This window comes from Nannobrachium achirus (assembly GCF_963921795.1).
Source record: "Nannobrachium achirus genome assembly, chromosome: 23".
Classification (NCBI taxonomy): Eukaryota; Metazoa; Chordata; class Actinopteri; order Myctophiformes; family Myctophidae; genus Nannobrachium; species Nannobrachium achirus.
In genome coordinates, this window is record NC_137830.1 from 51,765,804 (window position 1) to 51,787,640 (window position 21,837).

The window sequence follows — 21,837 nt, forward strand, 5'->3', positions numbered from 1 at the left end:
ATAACAATAGTGATAATAGTGGCAATAATCCATCCATACAGTATATGCTATATATTTAGTTTTGTTATATTATAAAAATGATATATAATAATAATAATAAAGTCTCTAGTTTGTTGCATACCTTTTTTTCCATATTTATTTATTTGGGTACAGCAGGTTACATGTACATGCATTGGTTTAGGGTTTCAATATAATTTAATCACCATCTACACATAAGACAAAACCGGACACAACATAAAACAAATGCAACAAGATATACAGGAAATAAAAGCAAATCTACTAAAATAAACGAACCAAAACAAAACAAAAAGAGGTCACAGAAAGAAAGAAAGTGATCAAGTAGAGGTTTCCATATTTTGGTAAAGATGTTCTCATTGCCTTTAGACCTAGCACTCATTCTCTCCATGGGTAAGATATTATATATACAGTATCCCGGTACCACTGTGCCACTGTTGGTGGTTTATCCATAATCCAATTAAACAGGATGCATTTCCTGGCCAGAACTAACAATTCTTGGAGAAGCATAACATTAGATGAGTTCAGGTTCAGGGATATGGGCCGGTCTGGGAGGCTAAGAAGAAATAAGCTTGGTTTCATCTTGATATTACATTTAAAAAATATTGTTTATCTCTTTGGAAATTGAGGACCAGAATTTGAAAAGCAGTTTTGATTGAAGACTTTATTAGAAGTTTGCATAGGAAAAGGTACAGTTTCATGACGGTACAGTTCACTGGTACAAGGTCTACTAAAAGGAGATCCATGAAAAGACTAAGCTTATTTCCACAGGAAACCATTAAAGTATCTCATATAACATTGAATGACAGACAAATAGAACACAGTACTATGCAGTAGATATGTAAGGAAGATAAAAAGAAAGAACAAAAAAAGAAAAACAGTAAGTCTAAACAAACAGAAAGTATATACAAAGAAGGGGCAGGGGAGGGTAGGGCTGGGCTAGGTTTGTTTTTTACCAGTTGCGAACGGCTGCTGCCTGTAAGTGTTTTTTCATATATGTACCAGTTTTATCTTTACATTTAGAGCATAATGGAGATCTTGTGGGGTCAAACTTGTTTAATATGTATGGTGTCCTGTGTTGTCTATGTATAATTTTATATTGAGTTTCCTTGAGTCTGTTACAGCAAAATGTTTTACTACAGGAAAGAATGCTTGCCTTCCAGTCAGCTGTTTCATATTTAGTTTTCAGATCCTTCTCCCAGTTTGATATTACATTATCTATGTTATGCTTATTATTGTTGCATACCTAAGATGACCAGCAGTGGTTCCCTATGGAGACACAAACAAAGAGCCTGCTTTTTCCCTATGGAGACACAAATAGACTCCTAAAGTTATTGACTTAGGAATGTGACAAAAACAAAGAAATATCCATGAATTCACGTCTCCATTGCGTGATTAATCGATAGAAACAAGATCATTTTGGGGGTGAGCTTATCCCCAATAAAAATATTATGTTTTCCTTTTAATAGGGGTGTAACGATACATTTTAATTGCGATTCGATACATATCACGATACATGGTTGACAATACGATACATGGACGATATTGGTTAATTCATGGCGATACGATATGATTCTATTTAAAATCGATATAGTAACTATTTAGCAAAGAAATTAAATCTGTGAAAGTGTGGATAGTGCGGATTTTTAAGGGAAACATGTATTATTATGGATATAAATAAGTAAACACAGTGATTATCTGCCAAATACATGGACATTGTATTTGAACACATTTGGACAAACCTGCACCGGCGTGACATGAACCCAGAGATTACACACATTTATCGCTAGACCAGTGTAGCTATATGGAAAGGAAAAGTAAATAATTTTATTTTTTTTCTTCTTAAAAATGCTAAATACAATGCTCAAGTAGGTAGTATCGATACAATTGATTATTTTCACTGCCGATTTGATACAAAGTCAAACGATACGATTAGATTTTAGCTGTTTTCATTTCGATATACGATAATACTTTTTAAAATTAAAAACCATATTTCGATGCAGTTACTATAATCGTTACACCCCTACCTTTTACACTTGAGGCGAGAGTGTCGTATGACAAAACAAATCATGTTTTAACGATGAATAAATTCAATCCACAGGGTCTTTATTTAAAATGTTATTATAGAGGGTATGCGCGTGACATCACTGTTGCTGGAAGTTATGTGGGAACACGCCTACTGAGTGGCAAAAAACTAATTTCTGCCATTGACAGCCCAAACATCCAAACAGAAAAGTCCTATCTGATTGTATTAAACAAAGTTAACTCACCGACATTGTGGCTGTACTGAAAGCTTGAATTATCCTCTTTCTATCTGCAAAGTCTTTGTTTCATAAAAATCTACCATAGGCATGTTATGAGCTACTTTCTGTCAAGACATTCAGGTTTTTATTTTTCCAAGTGTCAGAGTTTGGAAGCACTCGTTTTCTACAACACAACATCCTGCTGCCTCCTGCATTATGTGCAAATTAGAAACAGGTGGTATGCAGGACTGTTGAGTGATTTGCAACGAGCGCTTCCAAACTCCAATGCTCCAAGCTGCTCAATGTTTTGCCACTCAGTCTAGATTAGGGGGGCGGGTCCCAGTGGACGTGCATACCCTCTATAGACAGTGTTTTATTGACGTCCACCACTCTCATTCCTTCACAGCGCCCTCAGAAGGCAAACTGGACATCGAGGCCATCAAAGACAAAGTGAAGAAAGCCAAGACCAAGAAGTTGGGAGCTCCGCCACCGCTGAACACCACCGCCCCCACCAACACCTCCACGGACAAGAGCAAGAAGAAGAAGAGCAAAGGCTGACGATACGAGGAGACGAGGAGTGAACGGACTGATAGTACTGTAAATATTCATACTGTTTCACGCGGTGTCGAGAGGAGGATGATATCGGGGGGGGGAAAGGGAAACTCCGTAAGCACAGATGATTGGATTTTAACCCATTCAGAACGGGTACACATTATAGTGTATCATTATTTTATGCTTTAACTATTGAAAAATAGCAGATATACAAGCTCACAGCGCGTCACCGAGTGCGAGCTTGTAGATCTGCTATTTTTGAAAAATCGTGAAAATTAGAATTTTGACCCGATTCTATAAGTGTCTTTTGAGTCCTTCTAAGATTTTTTGAAAAACCTATGCTTCTATGTCAGCAATCTGGCCAGCCATCGTCAAAGAAAAGGTCCTTTTCACTTAACTGGAGCTCAGTTAGTCTGTTCTTGAGAGACTACTGTGTCAGTGGTTCTCAAACCTTTTCATGTGAAGGACCCCCAAAATGATATTTATTTGGCCACGGACCCACATCTCAAAATATTTAGTTCCAGGGACCCCCCAGAAGCAAAATTTGAGTTACAAACGTTCGCTTTGAAAATACACATATTCAAAGATTTGCACACATTTTCACGACTTTTTCAAAAATAGCAGATCTACAAGCTCGCAGCGCGGCACTTGGTGCCGCGCTGTGAGCTTGTATATCTGCTATTTTTCACTGGTTAAGGCATTCAATAATGGAGAGGAGAATGATATCGGGGGAAGGGAAACACCGTAAGCACAGATGATTGGACTTTAGGACCTCAGATATCATCACTGTTGGGCGGACACCTTGGTTAGCGCTGTTCCACTGTTGGATCCATTGGAACACGCTCTTTTTTTCCATTCCTTGAAAGCTAGTTTTTATTTTATTTGTTCACAATCTTTGTATTTTAATACTGAGGCCAGTTGTGAATTCAATACTTCTTGCAATACAGTGAATCATTAGTCTTATTTCTGACCCAAACTCGTATAAGAAAGTTAACCTTTCCACTGTTAAATACCATGGTCAGTGTTTATATTAGTGCAGAATATTTATGACTACTTTTGAGACATTTTACATTGGCTGTTCCAGAGGTGAGTTCTGTAAGAGGAACAGCTTCTGTACAGGACAGGTGCAATGGACTTTGCTAAAATAAAAATAAAACATTTTCCTCTTTTTATTCCTCTTTTCTTTTATTAACTCTTTTACCGCTTTGGACATTCCCGTTTGCCCCAATGTTCAACCCAGCTCGTTGCCAATACGACCGCTTGTTCTTTTACCTTGTCTGATGACTGTAAGCTGATGAGGGGTAGTGCGGGTGTGTACAGTAAAAACATCTCCCGTAACGCTGCTTTCAAATCTCCACCACAGGTAAAAATCAATGATGTCCAATTCACTTCCTGGCTGTTCTCTGTGGACCTGATCTAGATTATGCATTTCTATGCTCTGAACGACGGCAAGCGGAGCGGCCCAATTCACACCTATTACTTTTCTTCTTACTATTTTAAAATAAAATCAGAATGAAAGCTATGCCTATGGGTATTTATTTGAAAGGAACAAAATCATATTGGCCCTCATTTATCATCGTGGTGCAGATCAACATTTGGGGCCGGGCGTACACCGAAATTTAGGGAAGTCTCGACATTTATCATTTCAACGTGACTTTGACGTTGGTGTAGGGTAGGATCAGATCTCACGTCAGGTTCTGAGGTGGTGTAGAATTGATCTTACACCTCTTATTCCATAGTAGACGTGCGGGGCAGCAATATGTCTAACTAGTTGACTCATGTATCCACTCCAAAATGTATATTCAACACACTAATAAATAATCCCTGTGAAAACATGACATTTTATAAAAGCTTATAGCCAGCTCTCACTATCATTAGGCCATCATAGACATGCACGCCTATTTTATTTCCAAGTTACAATGACAAGCAATTAAAATCTAGCGATATGGAAGCAATTTCTACTGTGAAGTGCTTTAACAGTCTAAATCTTAAGATTGCAGACCTGGCTCAGAACAAGCACAAATACTAACGCATGCCAGAGCAGTGATCTTTATACATTTTCGTGGACCGTGAGCCTCCAATTTATACAGTGACGTGAGTCCTTTTAAATATGGATAAATCCCGAAGGTCCAAACCTGGCTGTGCCCAGCCCAGCGCACCAACGCTGCCGATATTTGGGGGTCCACGGCCCACCGAGGAGAAGACCAGCCCGTGCGGGAACGGTACATGATTGCTAGTTTAAGCACTCAAACGCGCATTGCGCTCGTCGCCGAAATTGGGTTAAATTAATATCCAAAATGTAACCGTGGGGTCTCTCAATTTATACGTAGCTAGGCCTACTGCACAGTATGCTGGAGTTAATGATGAAACCCGGCGTGGTGAGAGTGCGTTCATTTGGTTACAAGCATCCCATGGCCATGAACTCGAGTTCATGGCCATGGGATGTTTGTAACCAAATGAACGCCCTCCGTCTGCGCACGGCACGGCACATATAGGCTATGGTTTAAATTAATATTCAAAAGTATTCACGGCAGTGACTTGTGTCATTCATGTCGGCTGCAGTGCTATAGTCTCGTCAAAGACTGCTGTGTAAACCAAAATGCTGCTGTTCCAAGTAGCCTAGTTGCGTGTGTGGGTGTGTGCGTGCGTGCGTAGCCTACATGTGTGCGTGGTCTGTGTGGGACGCGGACATGGGAGTGAACTTGAAGCGTCCCTAGGGGAGCCCAAAAATGTATCTTATTGGTGTAGTGTATCTTGTACACCAGGCTGGTCGGTCGCCACAGTGTGTCACAATATGGGGTGTTTTGCATGACAGTCATACGACAAAGTATAAAGTAGGGCTTTCATTTATGGAGAAAAAGGTAGATCATAGATATATTTAAATAATTAAATAGATAAGAATATTTAAAAATACTCAAATCTTATTGCGACCGTCAGGGAGCAGTTTACTATGAAAACCTCCACCGGCCGTCCGTCCGTTGCCCTGCTCATATCTCCGCATCAGTATGACATCACACCACATGTGTACACAAACCTTTGTGTACGTTGCTGTGGCAACAGTCTGTTGTTGCTGGTTTGTTAGTGTACGTTAGCAACCACCTTAGCAACCATGGTTTTACCCTAGCAACCAACTGTTTACCCTAGCAACCAACTGTTTACCATAGCAACCATGTTTTTTTACCCTAGCAACCAACTGTTTACCATAGCAACCAGATACGCAGAGCAGGGATCTCCATATATGGGCATAAACAGGTGACATCACACTGATGTCAGATACTCAGAGCAGGGATTTCTCCATAATATATGGGCATAAAAGGGATTCTGTTAGGGATCTCCATATATGGGCATAAAAGGGATTCTGTTAGGGATCTCCATATATGGGCATACAAGGGATTCTGTTAGGGATCTCCATATATGGGCATAAAAGGGATTCTGTTAGGGATCTCCATATATGGGCATGAAAGGGATTCTGTTAGGGATCTCCATATATGGGCATAAAAGGGATTGTATCCCAGATGATGCCCTGTTAGGAGATCCACACTAACAGAATCCATATATGGTCCTACCGACAGCTGCTATAAGCCAACCCTGGCGATAAGGTCTGAGTCGAAGAAATGCTTCTTTCCTGGCAAGAATTGCCCCTTTATACTGTAGGGCTCGTTTGTGTATTGTATGACATCACGCCACATCATCGGCTGAGGACTGTGTGATGTCATCATATCTCCATATATGGAGACATAAGTTGCTCATGCCCAAATATGGGCTGGTGAGGTCAGACTTAGTGTGATGCGTAGGTTATCTCCATATATGGAGATTCAACTTCAATGAGTAACCATGGCAAACTGTCAACTGCCCGTATGTCTTGATAATTGGTAAAACAAACTTTTGGCCTATTTGTGGAGATAAGCGACCAACGGTCGCTTATCTCCCGATTAGGGAGTCTTACTGGTCTCCCATGGTACAAAGAATAATTCACAAAGAAATAAGACAAGCGATTGCCCAGGGTATATTTGTAGAGTACTGTATTGAGAGAAACAGACGCGGCAACAGTATAGAAAATCCAATAATGGTCTTGTCTTGAATAGTACAATTGACAGGCTTGTATAATGAATGACAATGGCTTTAAGATGAGAGGGTGATGTGATGTCATACGGTGGCAAGCGTCTTTTGATCTGATCCAGTTGTCTCCATGTCAGTCTGTGACCTGGCATGGCTGTCTTCAGTTTGAAGTTCCCAAAACAATTCCTCCGTATCAGTCCTGTTGTAGCAGAGAGGCGCCAAGAAGGGCGAATAATAGCCCTTCTCCTGTACCAAAGTGAACCGTGGCTCATCAATATGGAAAACAATCCTTTTTTTATGACAATTGTGTTCACATAACAAGATGAAGCTATGTCACATAGCAAGGCCAGATGAAGCTACAGACGGTAGTCACACAGAGGCCTGTTGATCAGGGGTTCCCAAACTTTTTTGTCTCAGGGCACCCCATACATATTTTTAAAATCCGAGGCACCCCTACATTATAAATTTCACTCCAAGCATCTTATATTTATAGCATATCGTCGTTTTCGGGTGGCCTTGTATGTCCAAAACCGTTCGTTTTGTATTTATCATCTATAAAATGTACTAAACGCGAGGCGTTGTGTGCTTGTAGATCGGCTGTTTTCACTAGTTTTGTGCGACAGTCTTGTATGATGAAGCAGGGCTTTGCTTTACCAAAAGACGTACACATTTGAAACTTGGAGATACGAGGTTTCTACCCGACAGTGACGATATCTTAGTGATTATGTTGCGAGGAAAACATTGAGATAACAGCCATTTTGGTTAGAACTGACTGAAAATAACTTTGTACTTCAAATTTAAAATGATACTAAATATTTTTTCAAGTGTCCAAATAAATTCCAAATATCAATATCAATCAGTAGAGATACAAGACAACCAGACAAGATTGGCTGTTGGGGTAACACCTGTTACCCCATGTAGAGAATCTTTGCATTTTAATATGGAGGCCAGTAAGCATGCAGGCTTGTAGCTGAAATGATTAGTCTTATATCTGACCCATACTCCAATAAAAGGTTACTGTTAAACACCATGGTCAGTATTTATATTAGTGCAGAATATATGACTACTTGTTGTGAGATGTTTTACATTGGCTGTTCCAGAGGTAAGACCTGTAAGAGGAACAGCTTCTGTACAATGGACCTCGCTGATGTGATGAAAATAAACATTTTCCTCTTTTTTTTATTCCTCTTTTTTGGCACATTAAAGACCTTGCATCTTAACCTATTAAAACCCCGCAAGCCAAATGACGCCATGATGACGTTATGATAAAAAAACACCAAACAATCTTCCATTGACAATGCATTGGACCTTTCCCCCCCCCCCCTCATTCTCAGACGTTACGGAGAAGATGTTTCATGCATATGTGTGAGTCCGGCCTAAGAGAGGAGTAGCAAAATGCATTTCCCAAAACCTCCAAACAAACAAGGCCTCACTCAACAATCTGTCAATTCCATAGTAATCATGTATTCAAGCTATTCAAAATGGATAGAATCATGATTTTTTTTTAACATAAATGTGTTTTTTTTTTAAGCAATAATTTCGCGGACCCCCTGCAGTACCTCCGCGGACCCCCTAGGGGTCGCGGACCCCTGTTGAAGACCCCTGTTTTAGTCCAACTCGTAGCGACTGGTAAGACTACACTAGGCTACTGGAGCATTTTAAAAGGGATTGGGGAAACAAACCATCAAACCAACAAAGCGACGCCGCTTCTTCTGCTTGTGGTTTCCGCCTAGACCGGATCAAGCGGCCTGTTGTAAACGAATACCAGGCTTTCCCCAGAGAAAGCCTGGTGACGCGAGAGTACTGGTCTGCAGAGCCCAGATGGTAGGGGGCCATATAAGTCATGCACCTTACAAGCAGTAGGGGACTGGGTGGAGCCAGAGAGACCCTACTCCCCCGGGGATAAAGAAGAAGGCATCTTCCTATGGCAGTTTCTCAGTTTCTCTCTTTTCAGGCCGTGACCCCCCAAAATAATCCTATTTGATCTGGGGACCCAGCCTGATAAGCACTTGGAATTGTAGGAGTTGAGGCATTACATTTTGTTTGACTCGGTTCCACAGGTAGATAATGTGAAAATAGACAAGCCACAAGCTCTGCTCACACCTTTTGATTGAATATTGGCAAAATGTTTTCCTCTTTCTTACACGATATGACAATTTGGCCAATGTTTGACCAGTTTTTATAGTATAATTTGTTGTTACTTTTGAAACAATGATGGTATTTTTCTTTTTGAGGTATTAGAAAGGTCTTAAAAGTCATTAAATTGTCACTTCACAGTCATCTGGGGCCCACCACTCCCCCCTGGCCTGGGATCCATCCAGCCCGCTACGCTACATTCAGTGGATTTGTTTTGTCACCTGAGAAGTGAAGTGACAATTAACAGGGGCATCAATTGGGTATGGCAGGGGTATGCAGCTGCCATACCCTGGGTCCAGGGGTAAAATAAAAGTTACTTTTAAATATAAATACGTGAATGTCTCTTTGTCTATCTGTGCTGGTTATTATGTTGTTAAATTACGGTAAAATAACTACAAATGCAGAATTTAACCTAATGGTCACTTTAACAAGGTATTATAATTATATTCTCCCCATCTTGACAGAATGGTATATTCCCAGGTTCCGCAGGTCAGCTGCACAGGTGCAATGCATTATTGTTAATTGTGGCACGTTTGCTAACATGCTAAGTTTAGCTGCACTTGAACAACCGTTCCAGGCTGCCATATCCAGCCCAAGAAACACTAGAAACCTGTGTAAAAAACTGACAAAGTCTGTTTTTTTTTTTCAGACATTGTGAAAATAGCCGATCTACATGCTCACAACGCCTCGCAGCGCGAGGCGTTGTCAGCATGTAGATCTGCTATTTTCACAATAGAACTGTGTTATCCAAAATTTTCCATGAGGACTCCCATCTTTGCCATACCCTATAGTCGGGGATCCACATGCCCAAAAGCTCAAGGAATAGGGTTGAACCTGTGATGTTCTGCCGCACTTTTTATTTCTGTTTTATCTATTAGTTTGGTCATTAAGGTCCACATAATGAGAGGCCTGCTCTGCCGGAAACATCGCGAAAAAAAGTTATGGCCATTTGTATATTCACTGTCTCATTGACTCCACTACACAGGAATGGATATATATTATAAAAAAGAAAAGAATCTGCTTTAAGTAGCATGTGAGGGTTCAAACTGGAGGGTTTTCATTATTCTGAATCCATTGCAAGCATTTGTTTTGCACAAAAACATTCCTCATCACTTTTCACACTTTTGTTGGTCCGTTTTCTAGCCCAAGGAATGTTTTTATGCAAAACAAATGCTTGCAATGGATTCAGAATCATGAAAACCCTCCAGTTTGACCCCTCACATGCTACTTAAAGCACGTGTCTTGTCCACATACTGTAGAGTTCTGCTGCCCCCTGCTGGGTATGATCATGTGGAGCAGCAGTGGAGGAACAGTCAACACTGAGGTACTTAAAGGGATATTCCACTTTCAACAGGGAAACAGTGGTAACAGTGGAAGGGTTCCTCTCCACACACACACCCATTGTAACTTCAAACTTCATTTTAACCATGATAGATTCATTAAAACACCCATTATTTTTTCTGGTGACTCATTTTACCCTCCTAATACGTGATTTACGTGTTTACGTGTTTTATCCATAACTGTTTTCATGTATTTTTAATAATTATTTGGGAAAATGGAAAAAATGAAATACCAAAAATAATTATTAAAAATAAATGAAAAAAGTTATTGAAAAAACACGGCCTGCTCACGTATTAGGAGGGTAGTTTGAGTCACCAGAAAGAATAATGGGTGTTTTTAATGAATCTATCATGGTTAAAATGAAGTTTGAAGTTACAATGTGTGTGTGTGGGGAGAGGCCCTGGGCCTGGAGGGCCTGGTAACATTTACCTATCAAATATCTAAATATTGAATCAAGCAAATTAAAAACTGTTCAGGGTGTTCATAAAAGCCTGATTAGACGATACAATGACCAAAAGGTTTTTGAAAGTGAAATACCCCTTTAAAGCAGATTTTTTCTTTTTTATAATGCATATCCATGGAGTCAATGGGACAGTGAATATACAAATGGCCATAACTTTTTTTTGCGATGTTTCTGACAGAGCAGGCCTCTCATTCTGTGGACCTTAATGACCAAACTAATAGATAAAACAGAAATAAAAAGTGCGGCAGAACATCACAGGTCCTCTCCCATTTTGAGGGACTGGATCCCCGGCTACTAGCTTTTGCTGAACTGACGCCACTGAGTGACAAAACAAATCCACTGAACGTAGCCTAGCAGGATGTATGGATCCATGCAGGCTAGCCTGTCCTATGGCACCTCTGGGACTCAGTGCTGTGGTAGAGTGATGCTGGGACTGACAGCAGCCAGTGGGGGATGACAGCATCTATTCATTATTGTTTTAGCCTATTGTTCTATTGTTGTGCCGTTGTCCTATTTAGTTAGATTTATAGACCGTTATTGATTGCAGTTGTCATGGCAGCACCCAATATGAAACACAGGATAGATAGGGGATGTAGGAGTAAACAATAACATAGCCTACAGGGTTTAGAAATTATATGCAAGAAAAGGACAGAAAGCTACTTACAAGTATAACATGTTATACTTGTATATTTATATGTATTGTATATTTATATGCATGGGCGGAAATATAGGGTGCGCCTGGTAGCTAAAGCCCCCATCATAGTAGGTGTAGTCTACTCGTCATTGCTCGCGGTGAAGAGCTATCCACCGCGAACCCCGACACATCTCTCTGTTTTTACTTTCAGACAGATCGACCCATCACCCCGTTCACTGATTGGTCGATCTAGACCAGTCAGTCACAGTGATAGCACTTCACCGTGACTGACTATGATGGCCTCCACTTGTTTTCTCACTTTAGGTGGATAGCTTTACACCTAAAATGTGCGGTGAATAGCTCTTCACTCTGAGTCGTCTCACTCATCCACATTCCTGCTACTTTGCAGATTTTCACACATTACTCCCATAGAAATGCAAATGTAGGCGACCCATTGAATATTGAAAGATCTCCGCCCATGTTTATATGTATATAAATGTAGTTTGTGAACAATCTATCCCAGTAGGCCTATGGATAAATATGTGCATTGTGCACATCTACAGTGAATAAAGGATACAATCTATTAACAGTAAAACACACACACACGCGCACACGCACGCGCACGCAAGCACGCATGCACGCACGCACGCACGCACGCACACACACACACACACACACACACACACACGCTCAGCATAAATCTACAGAGGTCAAAATGTGAGGATAGGGAAAAAGTTGTTAGATAAAGGAGATAGCTAGAATATAAGAGTACTATCTATACTATAATTTTGCGAATGCATGAGGCACATCTATTCTGCATCTAGCTTGAGGCAAAATGTTTAACCAGGTGTGTGTGTGTGTGTGTGTGTGTGTGTGTGTGTGTGTGTGTGTGTGTGTGTGTGTGTGTGTGTGTGTGTGTGTGTGTGTGTGTGTGTGTGTGTGTGTGTGTGTGTGTGTGTGTGTGTGTGTGTAGGCAGGCAGGCGGTGTGTGCAGGCGGGTGGGCGGGCGGGCGGGCTGGGGGGGGGGGGGAACAGTATCTCTGTAGCCATTAAACGAAACGGGTTTCTTACATTGATGCTCCTACATCATGCAAGCACCAGTTAAAGTTACTTTCCATCCCTCATATACTGTGTGCACAGTGCACATCCCATAACCCACACACTGCACATCATTTTGGAGCTCATATCTTTGAACGGGTAAGGGCTAGTATTTATTAAAGGTGGAGGTAAAGTCAAGATGACGAATTTAAATCTTTGATTGATTGATTGATTGATTGAAGACTTTATTAGAAGTTTGCATAGGAAAAGGTACAGTTTCATGACGGTACAGTTCACCGGTACTACAAGGTCTACTAAAAGGAGATCCTAGAAAAGACTAAGCTTATTTCCACAGGAAACCATTTAAGTATCTCATATAACATTGAATGACAGACGAATAGAGTACTATGCAGTAGATATGTAAATAAAATAAAATGAAAGAACAAAAAAAAAGAAAACAGTAAGTCTGAACAAATAGTAAGTATAAAGAAGGGGCAGGGGAGGGTAGGGCTGGGCTAGGTTTTTTTTTACCAGTTGCGAAGTGGTTTTTCAGGGCAATTTTAAAGGATGCTAGTGATCCACACTCCTTTATGGCCTTCGGTAAGGCTTTCCACATTTTGGTGGTAGGCCTATAGCAGAAGAACGAGTTTGACCCTTTGTTGGTTTTTGACTCTGGGTTGAAAGTTTCTCAGACGATTTAGGTAAATGGTGGTGGTAAATTTAATCAAATGATATTCTTTCAATTTAACAGAAAGAAGAATTTTGTTTTACATTTTATTGTTTTGCTTTGGCGATGAACGTAAATCCCAAAGCGAACTGTGGGAGCCTGGGAGGCGTTAGAAGGAGTTAGAAGGAGTTCTCTTTAACGCTATGTCACCGATGAGCCCTTGCTCTCACAGCCGCTCAGCCTCTCGCCTGTAAAAAATAAAATAATACACTTTCGCAACTCACCAAAACAAATACGGTTCTAAGGAAAGTAGGCTTTAAGCTCCATAAATCCGTCTTTGATTTGGCGAGGAACAAAACTGTATTTTAATTTTCTTTACTACAGACGAGAGGGTCCGATTAAGGAGAACTCCTCACGCTATGGACCACCGCCAGGAGGCAGTATTTTGCCTATCCGTCTTCGCTGCCGGATGTAAATTAATACCAGGCTATTCGAAGGAAGAAGAGGTGGGACGTTCGCGAACGAATCGAGTCTTTTGAACGGCTCTTTGAAATGAACGATAGGATTCGGTATACAGTAGGGAGCCGTTCCTTTCTAATGAACAGTGGTGGGAAAAGTACTCAATTTCTTTACTTAAGTAAAAATATCAATACTGCAATCAAGTAGAAGTTTGGAATGTTAATGTATTTGAGTAAAAGTAAAAACGTATTGGTATCAAAAATGTACTTGAAGTACCAATAGAACGTACTCATTATGCAGAATGTCCTGTTTCACAGGTTTTTCAATGAGTAAAATGTAGAAAAATCATTTGAAAAATCTACACCAGGGGTCTTCAACAGGGGGTCCGGGACCCCTAGGGGGTCCTCAGAATTACTACAGGGGTAGGCACCAAATCTATGTGTGATAGGACCATTCTTTTAGAACAAATGAACAACTCTCTCAATCCCTTTTCTGAGGAGAACTTTAGCCCAAAATAGCAGATCTACAAGCTTGTAGATCGGCTATTTTTGGCAAATAGGTTTGGTAAAGAAAAAAGAAAAGAGAAGACCAAGTACAGAGTGCAAGGTCAAATTTACTAAGTAAACAATCAAGGATTTAAGGAGTTAAATGTCTGGGAAAAAAACGCCCCCAAAAGCACGGTTTTCAAACTCTAGTGGGCGCTAGACAGGAGTCGACTCTTCGTGTTGGCACTTTGAACCCACGCACGTGTTCGGTGAGACCTCCTCTTCCACATCACACTCTCCGCTAAGCGGGAGAGGCGGCATTGCAAGTGCTGCTGGCTCATTGGAAGGGTCTAAAGCGGATACAGAAGTGGGGTGTGTGTGCATGTGTGTAGCCTGTGTGTGTGGAAAGTACCGGATACATAGAGTGGGCGGGCTATAGACTTTCAGAACAGCTACATGCCATGCGGCCAGCAGAGCAGAAGCTCTCAATGTTATTACCATGATAAAACAAAATGTACTGTAACTAAACACAAATATCACTTTATTTGGATTGCAATACTTTAACATTTCATCATTATTTTCTTTTTATTTTTTCGGAGGCCCCCCCCCTCCCTGAGGCCCCCGGGCACGTGCCCACCCTTGCCCAATGGTAAGTCCGGCCCTGAGAGGAGGTCTCCCCGAACACGTGCGTGGGTTCAAAGTGCCGACGCAAAGACCCGTCTCCTGTCCGGTGCCCAATTTGTAAAGGCTATGCACTCCAGTGAACTGCATTTATCCATTTTTAAATATATTTTTTATGTTATTAAAACATAATTGTTTTACCCAGAAACATAATGAGCATTGTGTATGTTCGTTTGAATGCTTAATCTATATTTTGAATGTGCATATCATGGGGTAATTAATTAATTACGTTTTTAAATATTTTAGCCTGCTGGTTGGTCAGTCAGGGACCTGATGTGGCCAAATATGGGGTGTACATTGTGGTACACTTGGAGGCAAACGGTACTGAGAGAGTTCAATAAGAAGTCACTAGGTTGAGTTTCTGAGCGTTTGTTTATTTAACGAACATAGCAATAGTGTGTACTCTGTCTGATTGACAGCCGGGGCTGTCATGAGAGGAAGCACATAGCATATGTACGGGCGTTAGTCTAGTGACAGCATGTGGCTGTCACCAGAGAATGGCCCAGCATAGTGTACGACCGGGTGCTCCAGTCTAGTGAAGCACCCCGAATAGGAGAAAGATACGGGGCTCTGCCCCGGCCTTAGGCATAAGGGGACGGAGCAGCACAACAATGGCATGGAACCATAAAAACAGGTTTCCTTTACATACATACATTGAATGGTCAATACAATACATAGAATTACAAGGAAACAGAGTGAGCATGGTCAAACAGGTTACAGTCAAATATCACCTCTGGCTTTGAAGGTTTCATGCGTGCGTGTGCGTGTGTGTGTGTGTGTGTGTGTGTGTGTGTGTGTGTGTGTGTGTGTGTGTGTGTGTGTGTGTGTGTGTGTGTGTGTGTGTGTGTGTGTGTGTGTGTGTGTGTGCGTGCGTGCGTGCGTGCGTGCGTGCGTGCGTGCGTGCGCGTGCGCGCGCGCGCGCGCGCGCGCGCGCGCGTGTGTGTGTGTGTGTGTGTGTGTGCGCGCGCGCGTGTGTGTGTGTGTGTGTGTGTGTGTGTGTGTGTGTGCACATGTCCCCCAGTTCCTCATGGTAGTCTGGGATCACTTCACTTTTCCAGGTTTGATCCGGACGGGAGAGGAAACCACTTTACGTCATGTTGTAGTACTCAAAGGACTACAATTTGCCGGAACTATCAAACCGGATTCAGTTTTAACCCTGGGCCTACCTAATAAAGTCCTTGATGCGGCGTAGTTTTGCTTTTGAAAAATTTGTTTGGTATATGCATCTTTTATTCCAACTCGTAGCGACTGGCAAGACTACACTAGTCTACTGTAGCATTTTAATAGGGATTGGGGAAACAAAACAAAGCCACGCCGCTTCTTCGGCTTGTGGTTTCCGCCTAGACCGGATCAAACCGCCTGTTGTTAACCATCACTGCAGGCTTTCCCTCAGAAAGCCTGGTGGGCGAGGTTACCTCAGGGTGACACAGCGTCTGTGTTAAACCAGTCTAACAGAGCCTGGGTGCAGGCCTCGTCATTAAACCAGTCTAACAGAGCCTGGGTGCAGGGTGCAGGCCTCGTCATTAGAGTGACCACGCAGGTTTCTGGAAGTTTCCTGGAGTCACTGTATCCACAAGTTTCCGCGGGAGTTTACTGGAGACTATCAGGACCAAACTTCCGGGTTTAACAGCAGACATACAAGCTCACGTCGCGTCGCAGATGCAACCCGCTGTGAGCTTGTAAATCGGCGGCGGAAGATCGATGCAGACGTTTGCGCAATGCACTATGGGGCGTAGGAAACTCGTGGATAAGACGTGTGTGCGTAAGCTCAAGTATGTGTGACCTTATCCTGAAGGCCTTGAACACATCAAACCAGAAAGGCGGAGTGCGGCAGAACATGGACATTTATAACATATTGTACTGTGTAATATAATTGGTATAGTAACATAAATGTACTACCAGGGACGTGCTGGCCATTGGGAAAAGCGGGACAACTCCCGAACGGCCGGTTCATTCCTGGCCGGTCCAGGCCGGCCATTAGGAAAAAAATACAAATAAAATGTTGTTCCATTTTGGGGGCTGGGCGGCCAACAAAGTAAATCGTCACTGTCGGGCAGAAACCTGGTATCTCCAAGTTTCTAATTTATACATTTTTTCGCAAAGCAAAGCCCTGCTTCATCATACAAGGCCGTTGCACAAAAGTAGTGAAAACAGCAGATCTACAAGCACACAACGCCTCGCGGTGCGAGGCGTTGTGTGCTTGTAGATCGGCTGTTTTCACTAGTTTAAATCATTTTCAAAATGATAAATACAAAACAAACGGTTTTGGACATACAAGGTTTCCACCTGACAACGACAAAATATAACTCATGTACAGTAATTGGCCCACTGGCTTGTCACTTGTCATGATCTGAAATGGCAAATCTTTGAGTAGCAGCAGCGCTATAGAGAGAGATCTCTCTCTATAGCACGCAATGAGTGCCTCTGCAACTCTTTTTCCCGGGCTGAATCAGGGGCCCAGCACGTCCCTGTTTACTACCCTAACAGACCAACCAGAAGGCTGACAAAGGGTTAATTGATCACGTTCAACCCAGAGTCACCTCAAACAAAGGGTCAAACTCCTTCTTCTGCTATACCACCAAAATGTGGAACGCCTTACCGAAGGTCTTAAAGGAGTGTGGATCACTAGCATCCTTTAAAATCGACCTGAAAAACCACTTACAGGCAGCAGCCGTTCGCAACTGGTAAAAAACAAACCTAGCCCAGCCCTACCCTCCCCTGACCATTCTTTGTATAGGCTTACTGTTTTTTTGTTCTTTCTTTTTTTCCCCTGACTGACTATATCTACTGCATATACTGTGTTCTATTCGTCTGTCATTCAATGTTATATGATTGATGGTGGCTTTCCTTATCCTGTTCGCTATGTAAAGCTCTCATCATAATAGAACACTTTAATTACAGATGTGACTACATATTTTATACATTTTATTTATTTTAAAGAAAAAGCCTTTTACATGTCCAGTTTGTGAAAAAAGCTTCAAAGGAAATGCTTCTCTAGAGTTGCACATGAAGACTCACGCAGGTTCCAAGTCCATTACTTACAGTTGGACTTGGAACCTCCTTTGGATCTCCTTTTAGTAGACCTTGTACCAGTGAACTATACCGTCATGAAACTGTACCTTTTCCTATGCAAACTTCTAATAAAGTCTTCAATCAATCAATCAAAGTTACAGTTTGAGAAAGAGAAAAATGTTATTGAAAAAAAAAAACAAAAAAAAAAAAACAGCCAGCTCACATATTATTATTATTATGTTTTTGATGAATCTGTCTTGGTTAAAATGGAGTTCGAAGTTATAATGTGTTTCAATGTTTCCTGTGGAAACTGACAATAAAGTCTTCAATCAATCAATCAAACTCAGTGGTCCTCAGTTGCCTCTTATTCTGAAGAGATCGCGCACCGGAAGTCAGATTTGTGCTAAGTTAGTGCTGCTCACTTCACACAGGCAAGCAGGACGACCAGCATTTCCAGCAACAGCTGTTGGGTGTTCTGGTCTAAATAGAAGCTACGCGTTCCTTTTGCTGCTTTCAGATCGTCACCGCCCCGTCCTTATCTTATCAGCGACATATTATAATTATAATACAGGCATCATTTATTTCCATTTAAAGGGCGGTAGGCTACAAGAAGAAGTCACAACAGCGGTCGGTGCTCCTGGTTGTTGTTGTTGATGTGCTCCCTGCAGCAGACAGACGACAGATAGAGATCCAGACAGAGGAGGACATCATGCTGTCAACATCTCAACAAGCAGTGATCGGCTTCACGGCGGTCCTCTTCACCTTCGTCGTCCTGCCCAGGATGTTCGGTGTGGGCATCGGGACCGGAGGAGCCACGAAGGACACCCGGTACCATCACGACGCTGCACGCTTCAATAGGAAGGGTAAGTAATGGTAGGGCTGTAACGATGTAGTAACTGATATCATCACGACTCTGCACGCTTCAATAGGAAGGGTAATGGTAAATATGCAAATAGCCGAAATTATAAATATGTACTGACATATTATCTTGTTTATTATAGTGATGTTTTATCTGCTTATTGTAAGTCGCTTTGGGTTAAAAGCGTCTGCTAAATGCCTAAACTGTAAATATATCTATCACTATCAGTGGTGTAAAGCAGTGGCGTCAGTTCAGAAAAGGCTAAGGTATGGCAACATGACTGGTGTCTTAAAGACACCAGTCATGTTGCCATTTGATTGATTGAAGACTTTATTTGAAGAAGTTTGCATAGGAAAAAGTATAGTTTCATGACGGTACAGTTCACTGGTACAAGGTCTACTAAAAGGAGATCCTAGAAAAGACTGAGCTTATTTCCACAGGAAACCATTTAAGTATCTCATATAACATTGAATGACAGACGAATAGAACACAATACTATACAGTAGATATAGTCAGTAATAAAATGGGAAAACAATTTAAAAATAAAAAAATAAAAACATCATACAGTAGGTAAATACAAAGAGGGTCAGGGGAGGGTAGGGTTGGGCTATGTTTGTTTTTACCAGTTGCTGCCTGTAAGTGGTTTTTCAGGGCGATTTTAAAGGATGCTAGTGATCCACACTCCTTTAAGGCCTTCGGTAAGGCATTCCACATTGTTGTGGTATAGCAGGAGAACAAGTTTGACCCTTTCTTTGAGGTGACTCTGGGTTGGAAGTGATCTGGTGTAACGCAGTGGCGTCAGTTCAGAAAAAGCTAAGGTATGGCAACATGACTGGTGTCTTGCACGCGCGCCCTTGTGCGCGTGCAAGACACCAGTCATGTTGCCATACCTTAGCAACAGGCATGATACATTTATTTTAACTCATACAGTGCCTCTCCCGAACTAGTTCGGGATATTCGGGATCACAAACAATTTTTTATTTGCTATTTTACTTACCCCGAGCTGCTTGGAGCAACGTGGGTGGTCCTTGCTCGCCCAGCGCTAGCCAACGAGCTACGCTAGATGCTCCGACGATTTATTCCATTGAAAATGGTTTAAAATAAAGTTTAGACCCCCCCCAATGTTCACCCAATGTTCATTGTAGGCGGCGCGACGTATTCCAGGGTGCCTATCCCGAACTAGTCCGGGATATTTAATGAAATGGAATAAAATGATAAGAGGCCTTCTGAAGCCTGGCCTGATTTTTCTAGCTACTAGCCGAAAGCTAGCAACGTCCCGGCCGGCCGTAATTTGCGAACGCAATCGCCAATCTCCGCCTAATCCAATGAAAGACCGCATCTTTAAAGGCTTATATCTCTTGATTGTGTTTTAGGAAAGCGGCGCGAGGTTTATTTACGGCGAAATCGCCCAAAAATGATCTTTTAGATGACAAAATGGGAATAGCCATTCTGTTAGCATCTTCATCCGGGACATTTCCATGCCGTGCATGAACGTGAGCACGTGAGGTCCTGGAAGGTTAGGTCCTGGAAGCTAAAGCGCTCGCCTATGAGAGATGCGCTGGCATTCTTTGGCCCCTAGAGGGCGCTGGCACTCAATGAGTTAAGAAGTAACATTTATTGTTGTTTCCCCTGTAGCCAAGGTATGGCAGCTGCCATAGCTTGCCATACCCAATTAACGCCTCTGGGTGTAAAGTAACTAAGTACATTTACTTAAGTTCAACATTTTGAGGTATTCATAATTTACTTGAGTATTTCCGATTTCTAATACTTTTACTTCTACTCCACTACAGCTTGGTTGGATCCAAATATACTTTTACTCCATTACATTTATTTGAAAGCTTTACTTTTTACTTTGTAGATATTCCTATAATGTTTCAAAACACACATTTACAACTCCATAGCCAAATGTTACACCTATAGGCTATTTGAAAATATTTTCAAACATTTTGTACTTTTACTTTTGGTGCTTTAAGTAGGTTACATTTTGATACCAATACTCTTGTAGAGTATGTCTACATTGCAGTATTGGTACTTTTACATAGGTAAGAAATGTGCATACTTTTTCCACCACTGATTATTATTATTATAATTATTATTATTTATTCTAAGAACAATAGAGGCCAACAACACATATGGTGTCAGCCTTGGATCAAGACTATCATAGATGGTTTTTTTTAATCGAGTCTGACTTTTGCTTTCAAGCTAAAGTCAGACTCGATCAAATACATTTTATGATTGTCTTATTCAAGGCTAATACATTTAGTCTACAGTGACAACAGTGTTCTAAATAACAGTGTTCTAAATAAATGTACGTGAATGCAGTGGTTCTCAAACATTTTCATGTCCTAAAGTAGCCACAAATTGCAACACTAGATTTTTTTTTAAATAATCAGATGAATCTAGGGTTGCAATACCTCCCATAGGGATCCAATGGATCAAAAGTTTTTTTTTGCTTTCTGATTGTATTAAACGTCAAACTCACCAATATTGCGGCTCTATGGAAAACTTGCCTTATCCTCTTACTATCTGCAAAGTGTTTGTTTCATAAAAATCCACCGTAGAATTGTTATGAGTTGTATACCGTATAAATCCGAGAAGACATGTTTTTTTTCTAAGTCTTGAACTTCGGAAGCGCTCGTCTTCTATAACACCATGTCCCGCTGCCTCCTGCATTAGGCTATGTGACATTTAGAACCAGGTGGTACACAGGACCGCTGAGTGACTTCCCACGAGCGCTTCCAAACTCCAGCACTTAGAAAAAATAATCACCTGAACTGAATTTCTTGATAGAAAATAAATCATAACAATTCTATGGTGGATTTTTATGAAACAAACACTTTGCAGATAGTAAGAGGATAAGGCAAGCTTTCCATAGAGCCGCAATATTGGTGAGCTTGACGTTGTTTAACTCATTGACTGCGCCGCCACGAGTTTCCCGAGTTATTCCCGTTGTCTGAGGCTGCGTAGCCCGAGTTTCACGAGTTGGGGCTGTTTTCAAGGTTTATGCAAAAGTACACTTTCCCCTAGCCTGTCACAAAATTTCATGTTTCTATGATAAAAGGGTGGTTAAAAATCACACATCAAAGTCAGCTTGTTTGAAAACAAAGGAGAAATCGACCTCCCCAGTCCCCATGACCCAAAGTGAACTCATTTATCAGGACACGGCTTCAGTTCTGCCGACACAGTGCGGTGC

General features: G+C 41.5%; 2 protein-coding genes across 4 annotated transcripts in view; both read left to right on the forward strand.

Moving 5' to 3' along the window:
- The window catches only part of krr1 (KRR1 small subunit processome component homolog), a 253,861-nt gene that overhangs the window by 25,231 nt on the left and 206,793 nt on the right, over window positions 1-21,837 (forward strand). The window contains exons 10-11 of one of the 3 annotated variants that reach the window (XR_013963327.1): window positions 2,665-2,963; window positions 16,676-16,728. Coding sequence is in view for 1 of the 3 variants with exons in the window: in XM_080754835.1 (XP_080610961.1) it covers window positions 2,665-2,816 (152 nt within the window). In the remaining 2 variants the exon portion in view is untranslated. Of the gene's footprint in view, window positions 1-2,664; window positions 3,307-16,675; window positions 16,729-21,837 lie in introns of those variants that run through there. The other 2 variants (XR_013963326.1, XM_080754835.1) reach the window with 2 other exon arrangements.
- The window catches only part of LOC308308982 (uncharacterized protein), a gene marked incomplete at its 5' end in the record, with an annotated part of 33,478 nt that continues 22,808 nt past the window's right edge, over window positions 11,168-21,837 (forward strand). The window contains 2 exons of the mRNA XM_080754436.1: window positions 11,168-11,225; window positions 18,454-18,648. Of these exons, the coding sequence (XP_080610562.1) occupies window positions 11,168-11,225; window positions 18,454-18,648 (253 nt within the window). The remainder of the gene's footprint in view (window positions 11,226-18,453; window positions 18,649-21,837) is intronic.